The 26,813-nt window shown below is 35.1% G+C and overlaps 1 protein-coding gene across 2 annotated transcripts in view; it reads left to right on the top strand.

Moving 5' to 3' along the window:
* The window catches only part of EPHA3 (EPH receptor A3), a 404,175-nt gene that overhangs the window by 292,522 nt on the left and 84,840 nt on the right, over positions 1-26,813 (top strand). The window contains exons 6-7 of one of the 2 annotated variants that reach the window (XM_006139867.2): positions 19,809-19,933; positions 21,479-21,641. In XM_006139867.2, the coding sequence (XP_006139929.1) occupies positions 19,809-19,933; positions 21,479-21,641 (288 nt within the window). The remainder of the gene's footprint in view (positions 1-19,808; positions 19,934-21,478; positions 21,642-26,813) is intronic. The other variant, XM_006139868.2, reaches the window with a different exon arrangement.

Raw genomic sequence — 26,813 nt, forward strand, 5'->3', positions numbered from 1 at the left:
TAAAATACCCTTATTCCATATGTATACATTTAAACGTCTTCCACTCTGAGAGGCCCAGATTAAATGCCAGCACCTCCATAAATTTTTCTCTAATTGTGCTTTCATCTGAACTCCCATAGTCTTACTTATGTTACTAGTTGTCTGTATCTCTCTTACAGAGCTCCTCTGTTTTAATTTGTAATGTAATGGTATTTTATATGTGTTTAATCTCCCCTACAGTACCTCTGAATTCCTTGAAGGCATGATCCAGGCATAGGCGACATTTGTCTCCTTCAGAGTATCTAGCCTGGGCCTTATTCAAATAGTCACCCTTAGATACTATTTAAATGCAAGAGATGAAAGAAGGGAGGACTGAGGAGAGGATTTTCATACTAGAGGTTTCTCAGAGTTAGATCAGAATAACAAAGCCACTGCAGCTGATAGTTGGGGAGGTATGGTAGTTTGTAAAGAGACCATTTACAATGAGATTTGAACAGAATTTGGATGGCAAGCATTAAAGTACATGCTGTGTGGCAGGCACCATGCTAACTGTGTTCTGTATATCATTTAATGAGCTCTTCATTAAGGAAGAGAAACAAACAGATCTACAAGGTGGTATAGTAGGGCTTCTCAGAGAACAAGATCCAAGAGGACAAGTGGAGAAATATATGGTTATAGATATAGATATATAGATAGAGAGAGATTCACTGTGGGAATTGTCTCACACTCTTATGGAGTCTGAGAAATCCCACCATCTGCCATTTTCAAGGTAAAGAGCCAAGAAAGCTGGTGGTGTAATTCAGTCCAAGTCCAAAAGCCTGAGAATAAGGAGCTCTGATATCTTAGAGCAGGGGAAGTTGAACATCCCAGTTCATCATGAGAGAGAGAATTCACCCTTCCTCATTTTTTTTTTTTTGTTTTCTTTAGTTCTATAAGGGATTGAGTGGTGCCCACCCACATCAGTGAGGAAGAGTTTCCTTTACTTAGTCTTTAATTCAAGTGCTAATCTCTTTTAAAACACCACCACAAGAGAGAGAGAGAGAGAGAGAGAGAGAGAGAGAGAGAAAAGGATAGAGAGAAAGGGAGAGAGAGAAAGGGGAGAGAGACATGGGGTGGGGAGAGAACCAGAAATGACATGTAACTAACTTTTAAGTTTAGAAATAATTTCTTATATGGAAATTATTCATGTCCTAGTTAACCATAATTGCTAATAGTGAAGTGAAATATTGTTTCTGAATGACTCAACATTTCCAGAGTTACTAGAGTACTGTGTGCAGGGAGGGGACACAGGCTTTAATATCAAACCAATTATTTCTATAGGGCAATTCTCTGTGATTCACGTTTAGCCCTGGGGAATTATTTTAAAACTTTAATTCTGAGAAAATTAAACCCTCAAAGCAAAGATAAGTATGGAAGTAAAACATTGTCACAAGTGTTTTCGTGATTCCTACATAATCTGGTATGAAAATTCTGAATATAATTGAGATTGACATTTGTCTACTTTGAGATCTTTTTTTTTTTTTTTTTTTTTTGAGAGGTTTTTGCTATAGGGCGCAAGTGCTCGCCAGAAAGACAGAGAGAGACAGAGAGATAGAAAATGAGAAATCACCCCCCAGGGCGGATGGCCACGCGTCAATCCCTTCTCCTCCATTCTCCTCTTGGGATCTTGGGCAGGCACACACACGCGCCCCACATGAGTTTAAGTCACTGGGTCCGGGACCCAAACCACTTTCAGGTACATGGGAGTTCAGTGACATAGCCGTTATGCTAATTGTTGGTCCCAGTCTGCTTTGAAATCTATAGATTGACCCACATGAAGGCATTAGAACCAGTCAGCAAGGGTAGAGTCTGCATCAGAAGTCATGGGGTACCAAGAGAAGAGATTCTAAGACAACTCATGGCTTCTTAGCTACTATGACCTAGAATTAAAGAGGCTTCAGATGCCAATATGGGTCTCAATGGCTCTGTGGAGCTATAGATCTACTAGGTATTCCAGGCAGTTGCCCTTTCACATTCACTCTGGTTCAGGTCTCCATATTCCAAGATATTTAAGGAAAAAAGAAACTACACAGCAGTTTTATCTCTAGCCTCTACTTGTTATTTCTTTCAATTGCAAAAAGTCAAATTCATTGGCATATGTACCACTTCGAGGAATGCTCTTAACCACTTCATCAAGCTTGGCACCATCTAGATGTTGGTTTGGGCTGCCAACCTACAGAAGGGAAGGAAATCACAAAAGAGAAAATTAACAAATATGCAGTTCCAAAATTTGTTCTACAAATGTGTTTCAAATAAAATGAATCATCCTTTGGCATGAGCTATTCACTTTAGAGTCATTCATTTGAATGGCTTAGTCTCTATCTCCTGAAGACTGTGGTCAGCATTACTCCTGATGAATGAGACATTTACCTTAAGTCATAAATAAGATGAATAGAATAGCTTAACACTTGACTCTCAGCAGAAGGCATGTTATCTCACTTTGCACTGGTAATTTATTTTAGAGATGTTTTTAGAAAATCGGTTTAAACCACGTAAAAACTGTCTCTAAAAACTGTCTCTATGAAACTGTTTTATGAAAAAAACTAATTTGATCAAATAAATATATCATGATTAAGAAAATATGTGGCCCTTACAAATATTTTATTGCTTTCCTTTTCTAGTCTTTTCACTTTCTAATTTGATTAAATGCCTCTGGCACTAAATAAAATTCAGTCTGTGGAATAGTCTATTTATTCCTGAAATCATTTTTTTTTCTGAAGTCATTTTTTAAAATTAATTCCAAGTCTTTGCAGGGTAAGTAAAATTTAAATCTTAACCTAAGCTATACCTTGGGCTTTTCCTTCTTTTTATTTTTCTTTCTTTCTTCCTCCTTTCTTTTTCTTTCTTTCTTTCGTTCTTCTTTCTTTCTTTCTTTCTTTCTTTCTTTCTTTCTTTCTTTCTTTCTTTTTTTCTTTTTTCTTTCTTTCTTTCTTTCTTTCTTTCTTTCTTTCTTTCTTTCTTTTTTTTCTGGCACCTAATTTAAACTTCATTATTAAATAACTTGTGTTGTTCATTGCAAATTCCTTCAAGTGATTTTTTAAACTGGATCCTTACATAAAATAATGACTTAAGAAAAGTGTGGAATATTTTTCCTCATTTGATGCAACCATTCTGTGGATAAGCCTGTATGTATTTCTGCATCTCTATCGCCTCTTACTTCACTGAAACAAAACATCAGAAGTAATCACTATGAAATGCCAATGTTATTTCAGAATGTTCTTATATCCACAGATAGGAACCGAGGAAGTCAAAAACAGAACAGGTTTCTTTGTGAGCCCCTCATCTCAATTCCACATGACAGGTGTCTCTTTTGGTGAAGTCTCCTAGATAGTGGGGCACTACACCATCACCCTGCTGCAAATGAGTCTCTCCCAAAGGGAACTGGCTCCTCTGCTTCTTTCTCTGATTCCTACTAGACTCTAATTTTTACTCACCATGTGAATTGACAGGAAGGATTTATTTGGAGAACTATTTTACTTCAATCCTGTTCCAGGCTTCTATTTGTGGATAAACATTATACTAACATGGAACTAAGTTGCATTCTAAAGCTTTGAGAGGCATAGGATGGAGGCAATTCCGTTCCCTGGTTGTGTTTATCCTTGGTGCTAGAACTTAACTCTAAGCATCAGATAAAGTTCATTTGGTCCAATGATTATGATATAGGTGTTATTATACATAATACCATATATAATATATATCAAGGTTTAGTAAGATAGTAAACAATTTGCTAAAAATATTTTCCGAAGTAAAAGGTAAAATTCATACAGTTATACACTGCTCACACACATGTACTTAGATACATATTCATATGTAACATGTTTGGTCAGATATTTTTCTGTTGCTTGGGAATTTGTAACTAAGATCATGAAATTGGACAAAAATGCACCAACTATACCACGACCAAAAGAGAACTAAAAATAGTTGGAAACAGGCATCTTTTGAGAATTTTTGGAAAAAAAAATTTTTAAAAGAGAATTTTTGGTTTAGGGTTGTTTTGCTTTTAAGATAGGATCTCTCTGTGTTGTGATCTTCTTACCTCAGGCTCCCAGATACTTGGGATCATAGGAACTACCTCAACTCCAGACTTTCCCAGGGTTTGCTCTATTTCCCAATTTTCTGAGCTAGACTGTTTTCCAATCCTCCTGCTTCAGCTTTCTGAGTTGCTGGGATTCTAGGTGCGTACCATCACACCTGGACGTTAGGTTGATCCTATTACAGGTTTCTCATCTGGTTCCAGGCTGCAGCTCATGCTGCTGCAATTGAGCCTTGAGAGTTTTGTTTTATTTTGTTTTGCTTTTAAGAGGTACATAGCAGGACCAGCAGTTGGTGTAATGGCGAAGTCACTGAACTCCCATGTAGCCGACTACGGTTTGAGTCACGTGCCCTAGAGGAAAAACCTCAAAAAAAAAAAAAAAAAAAAAGAGGTGCATAGCTGTGGATACCTAAAGGGTCCTCTAAAAAACTCATTGATACATACAGAGAGCCAGCACACAGTGTCAAAATCTTGTATCAATCAAGAAAACAGTGTAACTCAATAACACAATATAACTGTGCACACAACTAAGTAGAAACATTTTGATTTTTCTACACTTTTTCCATAGTTTCCTACATCAGAAAAGGGAAAGGAGTAAATGACTAACTTTTCTTCTACCCAGGAAGTAACTATTTCATTTTTTGTACATTGAGTATTAATAGCTGAAAATAAACAGAAACTCTGGGACATTCCAGCAATGTTATCAAAGAATGAGGAAGTAAGATTTAACAGATCAGAGGGGTCTGTTTTCTGTATTTCACTTTAAAAAATAATTCCATTGGCCTGTTCATTGCTGGGATGTCTGCTTCCTGTTTGAGGGCCAGTTGTCATACATCTTTATTTTTAAATTTTTTTTTTTGAGAGGTTTTTGCTTTAGGGCCCATGCACTCGCCAGACAGAGAGAGACAGAGAGACAGAATGCGAGAAATCACACCCCCCCAGAGAGGATGGCCACGCCACAATCCCTTCTCCTCCATTCTCCTCTTGGGACCTTCGGCACGCACGCACACGTGCCCGGTGTGAGTTTTAAGCTGCCGGATCCAGGACGCAAACCGCAGTCGACTATGTAGGAGTCCAGCGACATAGCCATTACGCTAGCTGCTGGTCCCCATACATCTTAATCTTTGCCTGGGAATCCCCAAGAATGGCCCAATAATAAAGAACCTCTGCTTTTTGAACCTGAGAACAATGCATTCTAATTATACAACAGGATAAAAAAAAAACCTCAACCATTTTGTATATAAGCATTTTCTCACCTTAGAGCAGACAAAAAAACAGAGGACTCATAGAATAAGATTCACGTCACAAAACATCTATATGATACTGCAAACTATCCTCATCCCACAATAGCATCTACGGCCTTGCTGGTCAAGTAACTCCCAACATTACCTGTATGATAATTTACAACTTAAATTCACAACTCAAGAATGAGTTTGAGGCATCGTTGTTGCTGGGATAGGGATATATGTGTACTAGTTCTGCGTATTTGTGTGCTTTTAAATGTGTGTGTCTTTTGTTGGTCTTGGTCTCACCAGATGCCAAAACTTACCTACCAGTGACATGGACTTGGCCATGAGCTAGAAAAGCCTAAAAATGTTTATATGCCTTGAAAATTTAAGTAGGGTCTTAGGTGGTCTCAGCTATCACTAATTCCCAGAGTGCCTTCAGGGGTGCAAGTTGTTTCAGTTTCTATTCCCCCCAAAGTAGACACCGAGCACAGGTTACTTATTTGAGATATAATCTCAGAAAACATAGCTAGAAGAGTGTGAAAATAAGCATGGGATGGAAGGATGATGAGTTATCGATCAGGTTGAACTGTGGAAAACTAAAGTTTAATCCTGTGTTCAAACACAGGGAGCCCATGTAGAAGCCTTGCTGAGAGTTGGCCCACACAAGGAGAGGAAGCTGGAGTACATGCACATGAATTCCTCCTTAGTCATTGACTGAAGGGCAGTCCAATGATGAGAGGTAGCTGAGGAAGTATTTATTCTCAAGACTTCAGCCTAAAATGCATGAACAGAAATGACTCTGATGACAAAAGAAAGCCTGCTCAAATAGACTAAGATGCTGACAGTTTGGAGTTGGGGAATTATCCTATAGTAAATTCCCAAGGACTATTGAAAGGATGCCAATAAAATATGCCCACTAAATATTCAGATGATAAGTTATAAAGCAACTGAACTCTAGTACGAAGTCTATTTTGAATATCAACATAATCTCTATATCTGTAAACTATGTAGACAGTTGTACCTTGCATGGTGCCTGGCGTTGGATAGACACACCACACACTCTTCTGGAATTAATCATATTTTTATATTTACTTTAATATTTACTCATGAGGTAAACAAAGTTATGCAAAAGAAACATGTAAATAGATAATCATTACATTATTAATTTAGGAAGGAACCTAGAACCATACTATAGAGAGCTGAAAGACTAATTAGGGTTATTGCTTTACTTAATAAAATACAAAATTCTGCTGTTTCAAGTGTTCTTCTAGATAACTGTCTGAATATTTCTAATAAATAGTAGGACAGGAGAAGAGTCTGGGATTAAACTATAGTCCCAAAGTTTTTTAAAAACTTAAAAATTTGTCACTTTCTTTCTGTAAATTTGAAATAAATATCTCATTATTTATATTACAAAGAGTATTGACATGTGTGAATGGAGAAATTCCAATGAGAAAAAGGGAAATGAAAGGAATTATTCCCATTTGCTAACTGAGTTGTTTTGGTTAAGTTTCTTGATTATTTGTCAGGAATTTTTTTTTTTGACATTGAGTGCATGCACTTGCCAGAGAGGGACAGAAAAAGGGAAGGTGAGAAATGACCACTAGGGATGGTGGCCACATCATAGTCCCTTTTCCTCCATTGTCCTCTTGAGATTTTGGACATGCTTGCACTTGCACTCAGAGTGATCAAGTCACCAGGTACAGGACTCGAACCACAGTCAGTCATGTGGAAATCCAGCATCTTAATCACTAGTCCACCTGCTGGCACCAAGTTTCTTAATATTTTAATTCTGGGTTTTCTTTTTTGTGAAACCAGGAAAATTCTCTCCGATTGCTGTTAAAACTAAATAACAGAATACGCGAATCTAAGATGTTAAATGGTTAGTAGTTAAGCTTTATGTATTATGTATACATATATAAATACATATATGGTAGTAGATGCATTCCATATTATGAATACATGTAAATATGGCCTCTGAGTTAGATTTTTTTTTTTTGAAAGGTTTTGGCTATAGGACGCCTGCACTTGCCAAAAAGACAGAGAGAGAAAGAGACAGCAAGAAATCACCACGCAGGGGGGGATGGCCACGCCGCAGTCCCTTCTCCTCCATTCTCCTCTTGAGATCTTGGGCACGCCCGCATACACACCCAGCATGAGTTTAAGCCACCGGGTCCAGGTTGTTGTTTCCTTAAATGAACATTGGTAGTTAGAAATTTTAAGTCCAGAAGGGCCTTTTAATTTGTTTCCAAAAAGTGACTCTGAACATATGTTATTTTGTTAAATTGTACGTGTTAACTGAACAAATTGTTTGGTTGCATGTTTCCTTCTACAATCACTTGATTGTTTTCTGTAAAACCCTGCTGACTTTTTAGGAAATGTGTTGGAAAATTTTTCTCACAATTTTCTTTCTGTGCCTGTAGTTCTTATAGTTGTTTCCCTCATTATGAGCTTAACTGCGAAAGGTTTTGTAGCAAGGACATGACCATTTTCACTCAAAACTTGTTTTACTTGGGTTGACTTTTTTCTTTCTGTATTCACTTCCCGCCATGTCACTAGAAACTAGTGGTGAATTGCCTACAGCACTCCCCAGCCTGATGAAGAGAGCGCAAGCGCCATACAGATTATGTGGCATTGCCTGTGTATCCGACGCCTTACACAGAACACAAATGTGAACAGAAGTTCATTCCACTGTACCCATTTGCAAATTTGATATTGTTTAGTTCCCAATTCTGTTCTACTAGTCTCTCATTTCAGAATCTCCTTTCAGAGATTAAACCAACCCCTAGAGCCCCAAATCAATTTGACAGTCACTTATTCCTGAGGTGAACACAGAGTAACAGTACCACAGTTCCACCATCCAGGAAAGCAAGGTATATATACAGATCCAGAACTGCGTATATGAAAACCCATTGTGATCCCTTCTAGAATGTAATGGGTAGGAAAGCCCAGTAGTGTTTGGAGAATTGACTGCCAGACATCTCAAACCTCAAGATTGCTTTGCTTCTAGCATTTTTCTCTCATTTTTATTTTTTCCTAGCTAGGTGCATTTTGAAGGAAATTTAACTTGAAAAGCATGTTTCTAAAGCTAAACCACAGACTTTGCAATGTGAATAATAATGATTCTCAGTTTATTGTTTTTCAATTCCAGAAGAAATCTGACAGACCAGACCAGAAACACTTTGTAATACCTATATAATAGTTTCATGCATTTTTTTTTGAACAAATGTTTCTGAAAATCAGAAAAAAGTATAGAACACAGTTGAGAAATATTCAAAATTACTCAAAATCATTTAATTAATTTTACCACTTTTCAATTTTAGTAAACCATGTATATTATTTTTATTTCCGGTTATTGTTTTTTAAATTACTTCATCGAGGTATATTTACATCTAATGAAATCCACCCACCTCAAGTGTGGAAATCAGTCATTTTAAACTTTTCTGACTGATGCACCATCACATAAATCAGTTTTAGAAAAACTTCATCCCCCCCAGTGAGTAATGATGAACCCTCATTTAATGTTTAACTCTTTTTTTTAACATAAATTATAATTTCACTTAGAAATTAGTCTTTCTATGAAATTTAGTTTTTCATAAATAAATAACATACAAAATGAGTTAAATTTACTTCACAAGCTTGGGAATGAGTATTTAGAATCTTTCCACATGACAGGTTAAATATAAAATGTAGTCTACACACCTGTGTCTGAGAACACTTACTCTGGGTAGGCTAATGACAATTTTCTGTTAGCTATTGAGGTAAGGAATTAGAAATGCAGGAACCTACATTCAGAAATGGAAATGAAAGCCAAAACCTTAAGAAAAACAATATTACTATATTCATATCCACATCATTTTCTTTTTAGCTTTACTTGTGCAATCCAAAACTGCAACAACTTAAGGCTATTTTTCTTCTAATGTGCTAAAATTTTTATGGTGCATGTAAAAATTAATCAACTCCAGTTCCCGAAATTCTAAGCTTGATTATGTGAGTATTCATAATTGCAGAAATGTGTATCGGTGCATTTTCCTTCTTTGGATAAACTTGAGAAATAGAATTGCTCTAAAATTCATGGCTAGCTAAAAGCATTTGACAAAATTCTTCAGATAAATTAATCTTGAGCCTGGAACTAAAGAGGTCAAGCCACAGGCATCATGGAAATTAAGCTGCAGGTAGTCTGCCTCTGCAATTTCGCCTTTGTTTTCTGCTTGGCTTTTTACATCTCTTTGTGAGAATAAAGTTATTTTTAAAACTAATGTCTGCACTTTTCAATCAAGTGATATGGGGTGCAGAAGCAGGAAATTAGAGACAAAAAAAGATTGGGATGTGTTAGTGCAAGCATAGACAACGCAAATTTAACAGCCAAAATAGAAATTTTGCAGGGATGATTGCTTTTGGAAACTCTGAAAGTCTCTGTTGGTGATCATTCTGTTTATATAAATATGCAAACACACCAAAATTAGCATATTTTCCACCTGCATTCCTCAGACAGACTAGAAACAAATAATAAACACATTCTCTCTTTTTAAAAAATACTTAATATGTTATATTTTAATTAAATGTTGATAATGGGCTTAGGGCACATACTTGAAGAAGATGTAAAATATTACTAGAATTCATTTTGTCCAATGCATTTAACTTTTTCCAATTTTACTTAAAACTTTTTAGGTGATTTTTTTGAATTAATGAAAGATGTATATTCTTTAAGATTCTATCTATGCTATAACTAAGTTTCTGGTATCACAGTAACATGGAATTAGAATTTCTTGGAAAGATTTCATGGTAATCAAAATATTTTACATTCTGTATAGTGACTTACCAAAATTCTCTTTTCTGGACTATTCCCTTGTCTCATTTTCTCAAGCCAAAGAATATTTCTATATGTGAGTAAAACTGGATAGCTCTGAGCTAATTTCCAAAATCTGATTTCCAAATGTTGAACCAGACTTCATAGATTTCCTGTTATGGGAAGTTCGGGCTTTTACCTCCCTAAAGGAAGGGATCAACCTAGATGATTTCTCAAGAGGACCTTCCTTTCTGCTTCAGTTAGTTTCTGTTGCATTTGGGGTAGGAGAGCTAGGCATATACAAGCCATGTGGGCCGGGTGTATAGAAACAAAGTGTAGCCACATTTTTTTTTTTCTGCTTCCACACACAGGATGAGTAATATTTGGTGCATACTGCTATGGTGTTTGCCATTTAAAAAAAAATTGAGGAGAGATAATGCACTATAAATATTCATGATTCAGTCCCAGCCACTGTGGTGCAGTGGTAACACAAGTGACCTGCAAACCTGGAGCTATTGACCAACCACAGGCTTGGATCCCAGGGCCAACTTGAAAACAAAGTGGGTGCACAAGTAGGTGGCCAAGATCTTGAGGAGCTAGAAGGCTGGGTATAGAAATTTCTGTTGTGATAAGACCCTGTCTAGGGTGCATCTCTCTCTCTCTCTCTCTTTCATTATTATCTTAAAAAACAAAGAAAATTCATACAACAACCAAGAGTTAAACAATGGTTGCTCACTCATACATATGCTACTTATAAGGACAATCGTTATTCCTGTAGGGGTAAATCGGTTTTTATTCTCATTCACTCAAGAATATGTTTAAGTGAGAATGAAATTATTTTAGGGTTATAGTCGAATCCTTACAAATGCATACATGCATGTGTCTGTGTGTTGGTGGATGGGATTCCAATTTTTGGTATCTTAATTACAGGTATTGATTTATTATTTCAGACATAGACCCCAAGTGATCCTACCACAACAAGGTCACTACATGATGCATTAAAAAAATTCTGGTCTGAAATAACAAGGACCTTATTTTTTTTTTCTTTTGTCTTACTTGTACAAACACAAGAATCCAGCCCAGACTGAGCAAAATGATCATTTGGAGCCTCAACAGTAGCAAGCAGGAGTAGGTAGTGTCAGACAAAGGCCCTAACTTATGATTTAGTGTAACCATCTAATTAACACTGTAATCTGACTTAAGTCATAGAGGCTAATCAGCAAAGACACAGGAGCTCCTCAGATAGTAAGCCTGCAAGTGTAGGATTTATACTTTATACAGTATAATAGGTTGAAGCGATGTATTTCTAAAGCTACTTTGGTTAAAAAAAAAAATAGCTTTTCAAAACCTTGATATAACTGAAATATCAAAGGCAGGATACATGGAGATATGGATACTTACGTCCCTTCCATCTTTATAATTTTTCAAATATAATTACCAATGAAATGGTTAGAGGTGGGCCTTTGGAAAGCCCCTCTTGAGAGGAATCAGTGCCCTATCAAGTAGAGAGCTTCTTTGCCCTTTTAACATGTGAGGACATAGCTAGAAAGTGCCATCTATGAACCAGGAAATGAGCCTCTACCAGACTGAATCTGTCTTGACGTTGGCTTTCCCAACCTCCAGAACTATAATTAGTACATTCTGTTGTGTCTAATTTATTTAGTTTATAGTATTCTCTAAATATAAAACTATAAAAGCATATTTTTCAGACACAAATAAAGAATATTGCTTTTAAGAATAATGCATAAATATACTGAAATGCTTGTGTAGGAAATTTCAGGTTACCTTATATTTCATTTATAATTGATAAAGGAGCATAAGAATGACATGAATATAGTTAATGTTTTTGTTTGTTTGTTTTTGTTTTTTGTTTTCTGGTTTTTTTTTTAGATTTTTGCCATAGGACAAGTGTGCTTGCCAAAGAAAAACAGAGAAAGTGAGAAATCATTCTGTGGGAGTATAGCCATGCCACATTATATAGCCATGCTTCTTTTTCATTATTCTCTCAGGATTTGGGGCACACAGACTCTTGTGCCTAGCATTATTTTCAAGTTGTCAGGTCTAGAACTTGAACCTCAGTCAGCTATGTGGGAATCCAGCTACCATAACCACCTTGCCACCTGCTGGTCCTATAGCTAAATTTGTCTCCTATTAAGAATAAAAGACAGCCAAATCCTGTGAACCGTCATATTATCTTTAAAATTTAAAAAAAGATGTTAGGCTAAAAAACACAGATATACACTTATGTGCACACATAGATGCACAAGTATTAACATGAGCAACCATCATTCCCCTAACCTCACATAACAATGTTTTATGTCCTAGGATAGGGCTCGCTAGACTCTCAGACTGTAAGTGTGTTGAGAATACTCACAATCCTCTAAAGAGAGAGTATTTAGCCCATCCTAGCTAATCCAAGGAACTTTTTTCCCCCAAAATGTACAGATGTATGTGAATGTATCTTCTCATATTTTATGATAGATTTACTAGAATACTGTATTTAAAAAATTTCATTTGGTCTACTTTGTATTATTTCATTCCTACACTTTTAAACATTTTAGATATAAATTACTTTCTACTGGATAATAAGAGTTTTTAATATAGTTTTTCGTCAATATTAATATCTTTCATATTGAAACATTTTAATTAGAAACCTATGATTTGTCCCATAGATCTTCAAAGCCATATCACATATATGGAGATGATTTGATTCTATAAGAATAGTGCATAATTTTTAGAAAAGAAGAACTTGATATCAAATTAAATACAAAGAAGTAAAGATTAATAGAGAATATAAAAATAGGATTTCAAATTGGTGAATATATGCAATAAATTGAAACTATTATGTTAATCTTCCTCTATTACTATTTTTAAAATGTTTTATCTTTCCATTCTGAGAGGAGAATTAGGTTATAAATTATGACTGCATTATTTAGTTTTTAAAACTACTTTGGGATCTTCAAAATTCAATAATTAAAATGTCAGAGTTTCTTAGATACTTAGACTGACATGCCTGAATATAAAGTACACTCTTTTAATAAAAAATAATGGCATAGGCCAGCAGGTGGCAGAGTAGTTAAGACACTGGACTCCCATGCGGTCAACCATGGTTTGAGTTAAGAACCTGGAGGCTTGAAACTCACACCAGTCCAGTGTGTGTGTCTGCCCAAAATCCCGAAAGGAAATGTAGGAGAAGAGATTGTGGCATGGCCATCCCTCCCGACGGAGTGATTTCTTACTTTCTGTCTCTGTTTGTCTCTGTATTTCCAGCAAGCATACACGCCCTGTAGCAAAGATAACTCAAAGTAAATACATGAAATAAGGGCAAAAAATCCTATTTAAATAAATCAATATTTTATGTTTTATAATGTTTTCTCCCCAATACCACTGATTGGGTTAAGAAAATTACTCTTCTCTAAAGAATAGAATTTGAATGACAATTTTGTAGAAAAAAAATTTTTCTTAAACATATTTAAACTATCATTTTGGTTTGAATTTTAGAATTTTAACATCAGATGCCAAGTAGAATTCATCTTTCAAAGGAAACAGCCACAAAATTTGGTGTATATTTTATTGCAAAGCTAACCAAACCATGCCTGGATTTATTCAAGGCTGGCACTACCCTAGGTACCAAAATCACTGGGGACTTTGAAGTCTAGTGGGAAGACATACTGGTAAGCAAATGATGTAATCACAACACAATGCAGTGAGCTCAATGATAGGAAAATGGACAATAACCATACAGAGAAAACAGAGGAAGGAGCTGATTAGCTATTGCCTAAGGGACTCATAAAAAGCTTTATAGGGGAATTATATTAGCAATGGTTTTTGAAGGGTAATGAATAGTAGCAGATTTCCAGGCAGAAAAGGAAGAGATCTAGTGTTCTAGACAGTGAGTACGGTATGAACAAAGGTGGATAGACGAATGAAAGAATTGCCTTTTGAAGGTGAACTTTGAATACAGGACAATGAATGATAAAGCTGGTGTGTACACTGAAGTCTTGTGAAAAGCTTTAAATAATAATTACATGAATTTCAATTGATTTAACATAATATAGTCCACATTTCCCACATGTACAGTCCTAAGAGTTTTCTGATATCAACTTTATAAAAATATCAGGTCTCTCTTCCCCCAAAATATACTGCTCTAGATCTTTCCTTTAGAGTTGATTATTTATTTAGAAGGTTTAGAAAATCCACATGGGAAATTATGAGGTTTTTGAAAGAGGGAAAGGTCAAGTTTCATTTGCTTTGTAGAATGATAAATCATCAAAATATGTAGAAAGCTGAGTTCTGAAAAGGTTAAAATGAAAGACACAGAATCCAGTGCAGGTGAAAAATGGCAAGGGTTTGAACTAAGACAAGGCCAGCAAACCAAGAAGAAAGAATATTCATCAGGTTTCAGAAGGAGGAGCTGGTCAGCAAACTCGGTTATTAGTGAGGAAGAATATGTAAAGACATACAACTCTGAAATTCCCAGCTGAGTACACCAGGCAATTCTGAACACCAGGTTTGAGGAAATCAGGGAAGGGATGGTGAGATGAAGAACCTTAAGCTATGAATGATTATGCTACATCGAATCCAAGAGTGTCTGGATTTAACAGAAAAGTGTTCACCTCTGAAAAAAATGAGAAGAAATGTTCTTATGTGGGCATTGTAAGGAATAGTAAAGAAAAATAAGAGAGTAATGCTTTTAAAAGCATGTCTAATTCAAAAGAAAAATCTTTCAACCATTTACTGCATAATATTTTCCCATGGAGATAATTTTTAAAAGCTTTGGCTTGCACAGAGAAGGAATACTGTGCGCTTTTTGTTATTACTTTAACTTGTTCAATCTCTAAACCGCAGAGATACCTCAGAGGTTCATTAGAAATTCCCAAACCCAGAAAGAGGAAGGTCCCAATAAAAACAAACGAACCAAACCAGATCCTTTAGGAGTTGCATTTTGAAGTTTTGACTTCCTGATTCTAAGGAAGGATCATATTTTAGTTGCAAAATAATAGTCGACGTAGCTTAGAAAACACCATCATTAAAATAACGAATCCCTTCCAAGTCTGTCAGTAGTACTGGCCTGCACTAGTATTCGGTGAGATTCTAATACAAATTGTAAATGAGGAAAAGTCCCATCCCCAAACCAAACCTTTACATGAAAACTTTTCTTAGCCTAACACTTTTGCTTTCCTGTTTGTAATTTGTTTCTCTGTTGTTTCATTAAATGTAGTCAATGGCTCAGATTACGTGAACAATAAGGGAAAATCTTGTCCTTCCTCTACAAATAAATAATCTTTTAGAAAAAGATTTGTCTTCATCTCTTTGCTGAGGCTCAATTATTAAGTATGAAGGTCATTTTTCTCTGTCTCTCTGTCATCTTCCCGAACTAGTCATCGTATGATATGTGGCTGATTCCACTGGTTGTCACTGCTGTAGTTTTGAGTTAAGGAAGAAAATATCCAGTGAACAATTCAACTCTCGGTTCCTAGAAAGTTCATCTCCTAAGAACACAAATTGTTGAAAAGCACTTTGGTGCCAGTTTTTACAAAACACATATATCTGGATCACATAGGTTAAAAATATCTGTTCAGTCCTATGTCATAATTGAAGAAAACTTTTAAGAAGAACAAATTGAAAGAGCCATGAGAAAAAAAAAAAAACCACTCTGACACAAGTTAAGAATTTCTGTAGTACTGAGACAATGTGGAAGTTTTCACAGTGTGTGTCCAGAAAAGCTCATGGAAAATGGTTACCTGCGTGGGCCTCTCCCTCCCTCCCTATCTTCATGAGGTTTCATAGCTGTCCTGTTATACCCAGAATAGCAAAAGCTAAGATCAAATATTTTCTCTTTCTCAAATATTAATGCAACCGAAAGGTATTCTCCATACCAAGACCATATTTTAAACTTCCTCAAAATTATTACCTTCATACTATCTCAGATAATATTTTTCCCCAATGAAATTATTATCAGCTAATATGCATGAATTCCTAGACTAGCAACTCAGCATCTGACTCTCATGCCCTTCTTCCTCTAAATAAGAGAATGACTTTAGTATAATCTATCATTTTGAGAATATAAAAGAGGCACAAAATTAACCTTAACCTCTAGGGAAATAGCAACCAGTAACTGCTATTTTAGTTTATATATCACCATGAAAACAAAATAAAACAAAAACAAAAGTAAAAAAAAAATACAGAGAAAACTGATACTTTTCTTTTCTTTCTTAACACTTTCTTTTTCCCGGTGTCTCTCTAGTCTTCAGGTGGTTTTACTCCATTTACTTCTTTCTTTCAAATCATAAGTGTATAAAATAGAGGAATTCACCAAGTGAATTGAAGCTATCTTCCAACATTATAATACCATGTTTTTTATATAAAAAAGTTAAAGAATTTCTACATATTTGGAAATTAGTAATTTGAACAAATCACTCTTTGATACCCAAAAACTAACAAAAATAAATGTAATCCTTATTACTGTTTCTCATTAATATTACCAACTGGGCTACTGCATATGAAGTGTGGATAAATTAGACTCCAAGGCACGAATTAAAACGTGCTGTAGAAAGCCTTTTAAAAAGCACTGATACCATGGAGTGCCCATGGAATTTGTCTCCTTCAGCAGTATCTTTTATTGCCTTAACATTATTTATAGGGGGAGAGAAGAACAATGTCTGTCAATTATTTATTAATATTAAAATATTGATGAGCATTACCTAAAAGTCACGGTCTTCCAGCTGGTGTACTGGATTGAACTGTGCTGAAATGCAGCCAGCATGAGAGGCATGTATTAAAAGAGCAGAACAAATGACTTAACAGGGGCCTAAAAGCAGCCATCAGAAAAGGTTCATTTAACATAGAGATGGCACAAGCTTCGAGCAATTGCCTCTACTTAAGTAAGTGTGGAATTACAAAAGGCTATTTATTACAGTCCAACAGGGCCCCCGCAGCTTGCTCAAAGACCTTTGAAGAAATTCAACAGTTATAAAGTTCTGCTCGTACAGAAGCAGTAAAATTTGGGCAGACCCCCAAAGAGACTGCAAAGTTCTCATTAAAAAGTTAATAACCATCTTTGTCACAATTGTTCTTTGAAATGAATTGTTTTCTCTTTTGTGTTTTAAAGGAGAGATGCTATACCTGGTTATTTTCAAAACTTCTTTGAAAATGTATTTGAACCATTAGGAAGCATAAGTGAGTTTCATGGTGGTACGAAATTAAATGTAGGGGCTTCATGAGTTTGACAGCAAAGTGTTCCAATATTATGCTTCTTTAAAATGCTCTGTGAGCACACATTGTCCAACTCGATTAATGGATTTGCTTCAGCAGAAAAATTAGTGGAATTTCTACATTATTTGTTCAAAAGCAAAATTTAGTTCTAAAGACATTAGGAATGGAATTTTTTTTATTAGCTATTAGGTAACGAATTGATATTTTTTAAGTATTAAGTATTTAAGTATTAAGATAAGGAAAAAGAAAATAGTTCTTTAAAATTTAACATATCTGCTCTTTATTTATAACTCAATGATATGTTTGTAAGCATTAAACATGTTTATAAAACTTGAACTAAAATATCATGAAAATAACTTATTTTTTTCTTGGAATTAGCCTCAGAGCAGCTAACAACAGGGATGGGGAGAGCAGTGAGGCTAATTTGAAATTAAAACAGAAGAGTATTGATGACATAAAAGATAAATGATGTAGGAATATTAATTGCTAATGGGATCAAAATATGAATAAGAAAATGAAATAATTTGCCATTAGAAAAGCAGCACCTACATTTTCCCTTGGCAAAAATCAAGTCATTATTGCCACGACATTGGAGTAGCAATGCTTTATTTTAAAAGAGTTCCATTTGAAAATCTTACAAATAATAGAAACAGACAATAAGTATATTTATTGTAATCGATTCTACCTTTTGGTTTATATTTTTTATTAAAGTGGCAGAAAGCTAACATAATGGAAGCTCTATTTTTTTTTTAATTGTCAGAGGATGAATGAATTTGTAAGAGAAGGTGTTTGTGCCCCTTCCCCTCAATGATCCCCATGGGACAATGTCATGCTAGAATCCCTTTTCCTCCATTTTCTCTCTGACTGGGATTATTTATTTATTTATTTATTTATTTATTTAAGAGAGATTTTTACTATAGGGCACATGCACTCACCAGAGAGACAGAAAGACAAAAAGTGAGAAATCACCCCCTGGGGAGATGGCTATACCACAACCCCTTCTCCATTCTCCTTTTGAGATTCTGGGGACACACACATGCCCAGCATGAGTTTTAAGCTGCTAGGTCCAATCATGTATGTGGGAGTTCAGCAACATCACCATTACCCCATCTGCTGATCCCATAGGACATGCATGCATACATGTATAGTGTGTTTTTCAAGCACCAATGGCCAGCATCTGAAGCATGGTCAGCCATGTGGGATTCAGCTTTTCATGAATAGGACTTAACCACTGTGCGATGGAGAGCTGACCCTAGAAGCTATATTTTTATGTGAGCACTAAAAATGAGAGTTTTATCCATAAGAGCAGTTTGAATTAGAGAATAGATGCAAAAGCCATTGCGATGATCATATAAACATCAAATAGACAAATATGGAACATGTACTGTAAGCTGCTGGGGAGATATGGGTACATAGGGTTCGGATTCTCATAGTCCTTGATTTGAAAAAGAGTATGAAAACATAGTTTCTTTAACAATGAAAATAATTCAACATCTGATGCTTCTAAAAATTCCTGAGTTTTAGTTTGTGTTTATCATTTGCATAGCTGTATTCCATTAGGACAGGGTGCCATTAAAGTCCAAGGACACAATTTGACCGGCTAACGTACCAAAACTGAGGTTGGAAACTAGAAATACCTTGATGAATTTTGTGTATTTTTTTCCTTTTGTAATAGAAGGAAGATAAAAATCACTTACATATTTAGTCTTTAGCTAGAAATGAAGGTGACCATATGATATCTAATCCAAACCAAGTGACCATTTTATGTGTTCTATATACTTTGGATGATGTATAGCAAAATGTAGTAAATATTGAGTTACCATCAAATAAGATACCTCCAAACATATCTGGATATTTGTAGTACAGATAGCAGTCATTTCCATGTACTTCTTATTAAACGTGTTTTTAAAATAATTTTAAAGTAGAAAGTTGTTGTTTTTGATATGTATTTTTGTTCATGACAGATCGTTGTCAGAAGTTGAGTCCTACTGTAATATGTCCTAAATCCTATTTATTTTATAATACACTAAATATTATTATTACCTATGGATACCATGGGCCTCCTTGTGCATAATGGATTCCAGTCCTCTTACGGAGTTGCATATGAAAATGTTATCAATGAGCTGAAGAATCTGGCATTAATAACTTTGCAACATTATAACAAATAGGTAGTCCTGATGTTTTGTTCTTTTTTTAACATATCAAATATATTTCATTGCTTACATTATAGTAGCAGATTGAAAACATCTGCTCACTTGCCACTAGTCTACCAGCAGCAAAATATCTCAGCTCATTTTCCATGGGCTCGCATGTACTAGGGCTATAGTCCAGCTGCTGAGGCTGGATATGGGGCCAGAGTAATACTCAAGAGCCTTGGAAAGAGAAATGGAAATAGTACTTCATGCCAAAGATTAGAACAATGATAGAGTCCATTTGCTTGTCCCTTTCTCTCTCTCTTCTTATTCATCATGATCCCCAAGCCCTTAACTTCCTTCCACTACCCCTTCTCTTCCTCTCTTTACAGCCCCGTCACCTGTCATGACGATTAAGAAAGATCGGACATCCAGAAACAGTATCTCTTTATCCTGGCAGGAACCTGAACACCCAAATGGGATCATATTGGACTACGAGGTCAAATACTATGAAAAGGTGGGGGAACTTTATTACAGGGTTGGATGGTGCAGGGGAAGAGGCTATGTTTTCATGAACTGAGCTCTTGCACAGAAATCAATGACATTGCTAGTAAGTGGTGGGATTCTTGTTTCAAATTCTGGTCATGTGTCTCCTTGATTTATAGGTAGAGGGTTTCTTCAGAAATCATCTTGTCGATTGCCTTCCCATCGACAACAATAAGAACTATCAAAGATGTCACTACCAAACTTAAAACAGTTAGTTATAGCAATAGATAGATGTTTATTTTCTCTCACACCATGACGTTTATCTACCAATGACGTTATAGTGAGTCCTTGGTCTATTAATGTCTACACCTTAGTCCACTGTCTCAAGCATCCTTTCCTGATCTTCACATTCATGTGAGTTTTGTTCAGTACAGGTAAAAACATTGCACTAATAACAAAACAGTTACTGAACTATGAAAAGCTTTCTTTGTTCTGTAGAAGGACATTTAGAAGATGAGGGCCACATCATAAAATTGTCATATAGTTGGGACCAGCAGATGGCATAGCAGTTATGTCACTGGACTCCTACATGGTTGACTATGGTTTGAGTCCTGGACCCGGTGGCTTGAAAATCACACCAGGTGTGTGTGTGTGTGCGCACCCAAGATCTCTGGAGGAGAAGGGATTGTGGTGTGGCCATCCCCCTTGAGGTGGGTGATATCTCACTTTCCTTCTCAATGCATCTGTCTCTCTCCAGTGAGCACACATGTCCTAAGGCAAAAACGTCAAAAAAAATTGTGGTATACTAATGTGATAATTAAAAATAGATACACGGTTATGTATGCTAGAACTTAAGCAGAGATATTCCACCACTCTAAATAACACTTATTTCTACCTGGTTATAAATTATAAGATTTGAAAGCAAATGTATGTAAGCTTTAACATCAGAAATGGCTGGTTTTATAGCTAACTACTAATGTGAACATAACATGTTTGTATATTTGTATACTGCTACAGTTTACAAAGCCTTTTAAAGTGAATTAAAAGCAAATTGTGCATTTATATAGCAGTTTAAATTTACAGAACAATTCTGCATACAGGATTTAAATTTAAGTAGTACGATACTCTTAAGAAAGTAAGCAAATAGATTCTTTTACAAATAAAAGACACATGAGTCAATAACCTTGGATGGATTTCCTACTGTCTCTGCTTTGAATGTCGTGACCCACGATTCCTCATGTAGTATGTGTTTTCCTATATCATACACCTTCTTTGATATAAGAATGGATTATCACAGGTGTGAAGATTTTTGGTATGATCGGTTATACAAAGGGCATTATGTATGAACATTGTTCGCATTATGCAATTATTTTATGTGACAAATATGTTGCCTCTTTTTCATCTTTTAAAAAATGTCTCTATTGCATTTAGAGTGAAATAATTGACAGAGTTTTCTATCTCATGTCTGCTCTATCTCATAATCTAAAAGAAATGTCTTTGAGTGGTTGACTATTTATCATTTGATGGCATTATGATGATTTAATATTAACATGTATTTTTTTTTCTTACCTCAAAGCAGGAACAAGAGACAAGTTATACCATTCTGAGGGCAAGAGGCACAAATGTTACCATCAGTAGCCTCAAGCCTGACACTACATATGTATTCCAAATTCGAGCCCGAACAGCAGCAGGATATGGGACCAACAGCCGCAAGTTTGAGTTCGAAACTAGCCCAGACTGTATGTGTCATTTCAATTTAGTATATGGGGGAGGCCTGTTGCAAATGGTGTTCAATAATTTATTATCACTCTCTCTGAGTCTTATCCAAATGTAATACATTGAAAGTATAATGCTTGGGCATATAGCAATTTGCCTAGCATTGTGTCCACATATTTATGTTCTTGTGGATGTACATTTTTTTATCTCTTTTACAAATCAAACATATTCCATGACTAGAATGCTTCTGGTTTTATATTGGCCATTTGAGGATTATTGTTTAATATGAGAAAATACTTCCAGTGCCTGTCAATCCCAGTAGTCCAAGTGCATTGCATGATTCAATGAACTACAAAAATGAAATTTGCTGATCCATGAGGATATTAATTTGTTTCAGTCCCTAACATAGTCAGTCATGTATCACTTGGAGAATAAAGATTTTCTAAAGTATATTTTATTGCTTCATTCACGTTCATAAACAATTTGGATAGCCTATCTGCTTGACTCCAAATTTGGCTAAAATAGTTCTACAATGGGCAAACATTTTTATAACTTCTTTTTCTCAAATGCATTTGTTTAATATTTTAAAAGTACTTTGTTATTTTTTTTAAAAAAAGTTACAATGACTATGGTATTGATATAAATTGAACATAAGTTAAAGATTTTATTGAACTCAATAGTTAAGAAGGAGACTGTAAAGAGGTTAGAGCTGATGGAAAAGGAAATTTAAACAGCAGATATGAACACACACATATGCATATGTATATGGGTGTGTGTATTTTGATAATCAGTAACACTTAAATTTGCTAATCGGTTCAAAACTGGTAAATATACTATAGACGATTAGTTTAATGATTGGGATTATCTTTCCTACAGGGAATAAATCAGTTATATCGCTAGTGAATAAGTGTCATTTTAACTATAATGTGGAAAATCATATATATCATTATCGGTTTGCTGCAACTTAAATTTAGTCATAAAAGATCTAGGAAGACAATGATGCACACACTTTTTAATTATATTATTTACAATATGACAATACCTAGCAGTCTAATAGGGAACCCAGTCATAGTCTGCCCTTATCCGTGGTTTCACTCTCCTAAGTTTCAGTTATTTGTGTTCAACCATGGATCAAAAATATGAGTAAGGTACAATGAGATATGTTGAGAGAGAGAAATAGAGAGTGACTATATTCATATAACTTTTTTTGCAGTGCATTGTTATAATTATCTTATTAGCTATTGTTAACCTCTTCTTATGCCTAATTTATAAATTAAATTTTATTAGTACTATGTAAAGAGTATAAAAATATATGTATATGCACACCAAAAAATATTATATAAGACTCAGCACTATCGGCTGTTTAAGGCATCCACCCAGGATTTTGGAACTTACTCCCTGAGGATGGGAAGAGTCATTGCTATTTCTCCGTAGTACCCACAGATTTTATTCCTATAACAGAAAATCACATTGTTATTCATATCATAATATATTTGTGCTCTAATTTCATACCTAATAGAAACAATAGGGGATTGACCAAGAAAATTATGAACACTGTTTAATATGATAGAGTAAATCATTTCTAGCACTCTTTTTATCAGACAATGGAGAATGTTTCTTATATTAAACCTGCATATTCTGCAAGATATTGAGTTTCCGATGTTTTTAGAAGTCATGAGTTAATTATTGAACCATGACAATTCTTCTCAAAGGAGAGCAGCCAACCTTAAACACATAAATCTACTCTTATAGGACTCTCCTAATCCTCCTAGAGTGAAATGAGCATGAAGAAACCACTCTCAAAGGATATGAGAAACAGAATGGTAAAATTCTATGAAAATCCGTAGAACAAAATTTAAATTAAAAATCTTAGATGACTCAGTAGTAAAATATAATTGCAACTTAATAGTCTTAAGTCTTTCAGCAACTTTTAAGTCATCCAAAGAAAGTTTCTCCTTTCAAAATGGTTATAAACTGACCTTTTCTTCAAACATTTAAATGGATATTTGCATTAACAGTAACAGCAAAATTGATATTTGATTTACCAGTAAAGATTCCAAATCACAAAAGTAGAAAAAGCAAACATTTATGATATCTTGGGTAGAAATCACTATATTTAGAAAAGACAGAGTCAAATCATAATTAGAAAAACAATTATTTTGTTAATGCATATTTCAGAAGATCCATCTAATCCCACTTGATGTTCATCAGTACTTAACCCAACTGATAAGTAAATATGCAAATATGACAAGTTCCAAAATTCTTATGCAATGCTGCATTTACCACAGATATTACTGTTGTAGTATTTATGCATAAACTTCTAATGAGATTCTAGTGTGTAAGGTTTATGAAGCAAGTTGTAGAACCAGGAGGTGGTATGGTGATTAAGGCTCTAAACTCCCACATAGCTGACCATGGTTTGAGTGCTGGACTGGGTGGCTTTCTTTTTCTTTTTGTCTAGTGAATGTATGTCCCATCTAGCAAATTAAGAAAAAATACATAAATAAGAAACATGCAATAAAAACTACAGAATCTTGGGAATTTTGCCCTATAAATTTTAAACTTTTAATATCTATTTTTGATTAAGAGAGAGGAGAGGTAAACAGGATGGAAAGAAAAGTATAAACATTTTCTCTTTCACCGCTCCATTAAAACAATGCAAAACGAACAAAAAATTCTGAGTTATATAGTTTGAGTTTTTAACAAATCAATTTATTCTTGCTACTTAACCATAGAATTCTTCCAGAGTTTAAAATATAAGAGGGTCAGCCCCATCTTGCAGTGGTTAAGTGCTGTGTATAGAAAACTAGATCCCAAATGGCTGACTGCTGCTTGAATCTCAGCCATGCCAAGTTGAAAAATAGGCCAGGCATGTGTGCATGTGTGCCAAAAATCCTGATGGCATGAGGAATGGAGGGAAAAGTATTGTTGTGTGGTTATGCCCCATTTGGAGAGGGAGGGTGCTTTCTCTCTCAAGTCAACTCATGCAACCTCTAACAATTATCATACATATATAAAACTCAACCATCACTCTACTTTTTAAAATCAAAAGATCTTCATAAAAATTCAAAGACTTGAAAAGTTTGCTTTTATTCTTCTATTTTTTTAATTACATGATGTTTTCTTTCATAACATAAATAAGTATTTCTAAATAAGTCACAGTATATTTTGAGCTAGAATTTAGATAACATTATTCTGATCTCAGTTTGGATAAAAGATGCCAAAGTGCAGTGGAGTGCATGTTTTCCTAAGTGCTTTAAAATACCTGAATTTTGCATGTCAGCACTTTGTACTTGCTATAATCCTCTTTTTCCAGATAGGGAAACTGAAGCCTAAAGAGATTCCATAAGCTTCCCAGTCACACAACTCGATGGCAATGTATAAGATTCTGAAACCCATGTGCTTGTGTGATAGCATGTGAGACATCTGTATAAATATTTCATTTGCTATCATACAAGCACATGGGTTTCAGAATTCTCCCCCCACCAAAAAAAAAAAAAAAAAAGCTAACCTAAGACTAAAGACCCACTAAAAGCATAGAGTGCTGAAGAGAAGATTTTCAAGCAGTGAAGGACGTTTCTATAATGTAAGAAGTACAAGCAATATGGCTTGTTAGGAAAGCAGACATTTCAATGGTCTGAAAACCTCCAGAGACCAGAAACTGAGTCCACAGTCCATGGTGGGAGATTTGTGCCCAGGAAAACCAGTAATAATGTAAAGAACAATGACTTTAGAGCAGATTTGGCATTTGTTTGGTTGACTGCAGTGAGTCACTTCAATACTCCATGCCTACCTGGAAATCAGGATGATTGTGCACATCACTCAGTAGGATTTTTATATTAACAAAATTCATTATAATCTGTAAAGTGCTTGAAATTTTACAAATTTTTTACCAGCAAAATGATGTAATAAAAATACGTAACTTAGCATCTGTTTAACGCTGTTGTAAATATTTGATTTGTGTCTTTTAATCCTCAGACAACTAAATTATGTCACGTAGCACATAAATATGAATCCAGACATTCTGTCTTCCAAAATGGGCTCCTAACCCCTCTACTGTAGGGAGAGACAGTAGTGTATGGAGGTCAATCAAAGGAGGAGGTGACTAGAAACAAGGGAAGTGGTTCGCTTGTGGGAAAACAGATGCAAACTGAATTTCTAAGAAATGTAATAGCAATTAACATTTAGCATTATTACATTAAATTATTAGGCAACTACATGACCCATTTACATTACTCATTCAACTGTTTGCTAATTTCAGCAATATAAGTGATCTGATTGGGTTATGTCCTTTAGAAAGACTCTAGGGTTCATGCATACTCAGTGCTAGAGGAAACCATAGCGAAATTCTAGTTTAACGCCGTATTGTTAGAGAAACAATTTTTTTTCCTTCTATCATATTTCCCTTCTCAGTTTTACTGAGCTTTTTAAAATATATACATTAGCCTGTCAAAATAACCAGAGTATTCAGAATTTGCCAATCTATATAAATTAATACACTATTTAAAATGAAAAGCATGAATTAGAGTTATCGATAGAGTCAGCCTTCCTTATCTGTTGGTTTCATATCCACCGATTCCATCAATGACAGCTCGAAGGTATTCGAGATAACAAAACCAAGATAACAAAACAATAATTTAAAAATACAAATTTACAAGCACTACAATATGACAAGTATTTACAGAATAATAACATTATAGTAGTTTTTTGTTGTTTCTGTTTTATAAATTGGATATTGGGTGTTTTGCTCACGAGAGAGAGAAATTAAGAAAGTATTTCCCCAGAGGAGATGATTATACTATCATCCCTTCTCCCTCATTCTCCTCTCTGGATTTTAGTCATGCACAAACATGTACCTGGCATATTTTTCAAGCCACTGGGTCCAGGACTAGAACTGCAGAGTTGGCCGTGTAGGATCCGGCTGCCTTAACCATTACACCACATGGCTGGCCCTGTATTAGGTACTGTGAATAATCTAGAGATTATTTAAGGATATGGATATGTGTGAGAAAGGATATGTGTAGATTATATGCAAGCACTGCTATTTTTATGAGACTTGAGCATCCACACATCTTGGTATCAGCGAAGAGAGAGGTGCTCTGAAACCAATGCCCTACAGATATCAAGTCTAGCTTTGTGAATCATTTTTGAAGCAATGGGCTAAGGTATTTTATAATCAATTCATAGACTTATAG

The sequence above is a fragment of the Tupaia chinensis genome, unplaced genomic scaffold (genome assembly GCF_000334495.1).
Source record: "Tupaia chinensis unplaced genomic scaffold, TupChi_1.0 Scaffold000009_1, whole genome shotgun sequence".
In the NCBI taxonomy this organism is placed as follows: Eukaryota; Metazoa; Chordata; class Mammalia; order Scandentia; family Tupaiidae; genus Tupaia; species Tupaia belangeri.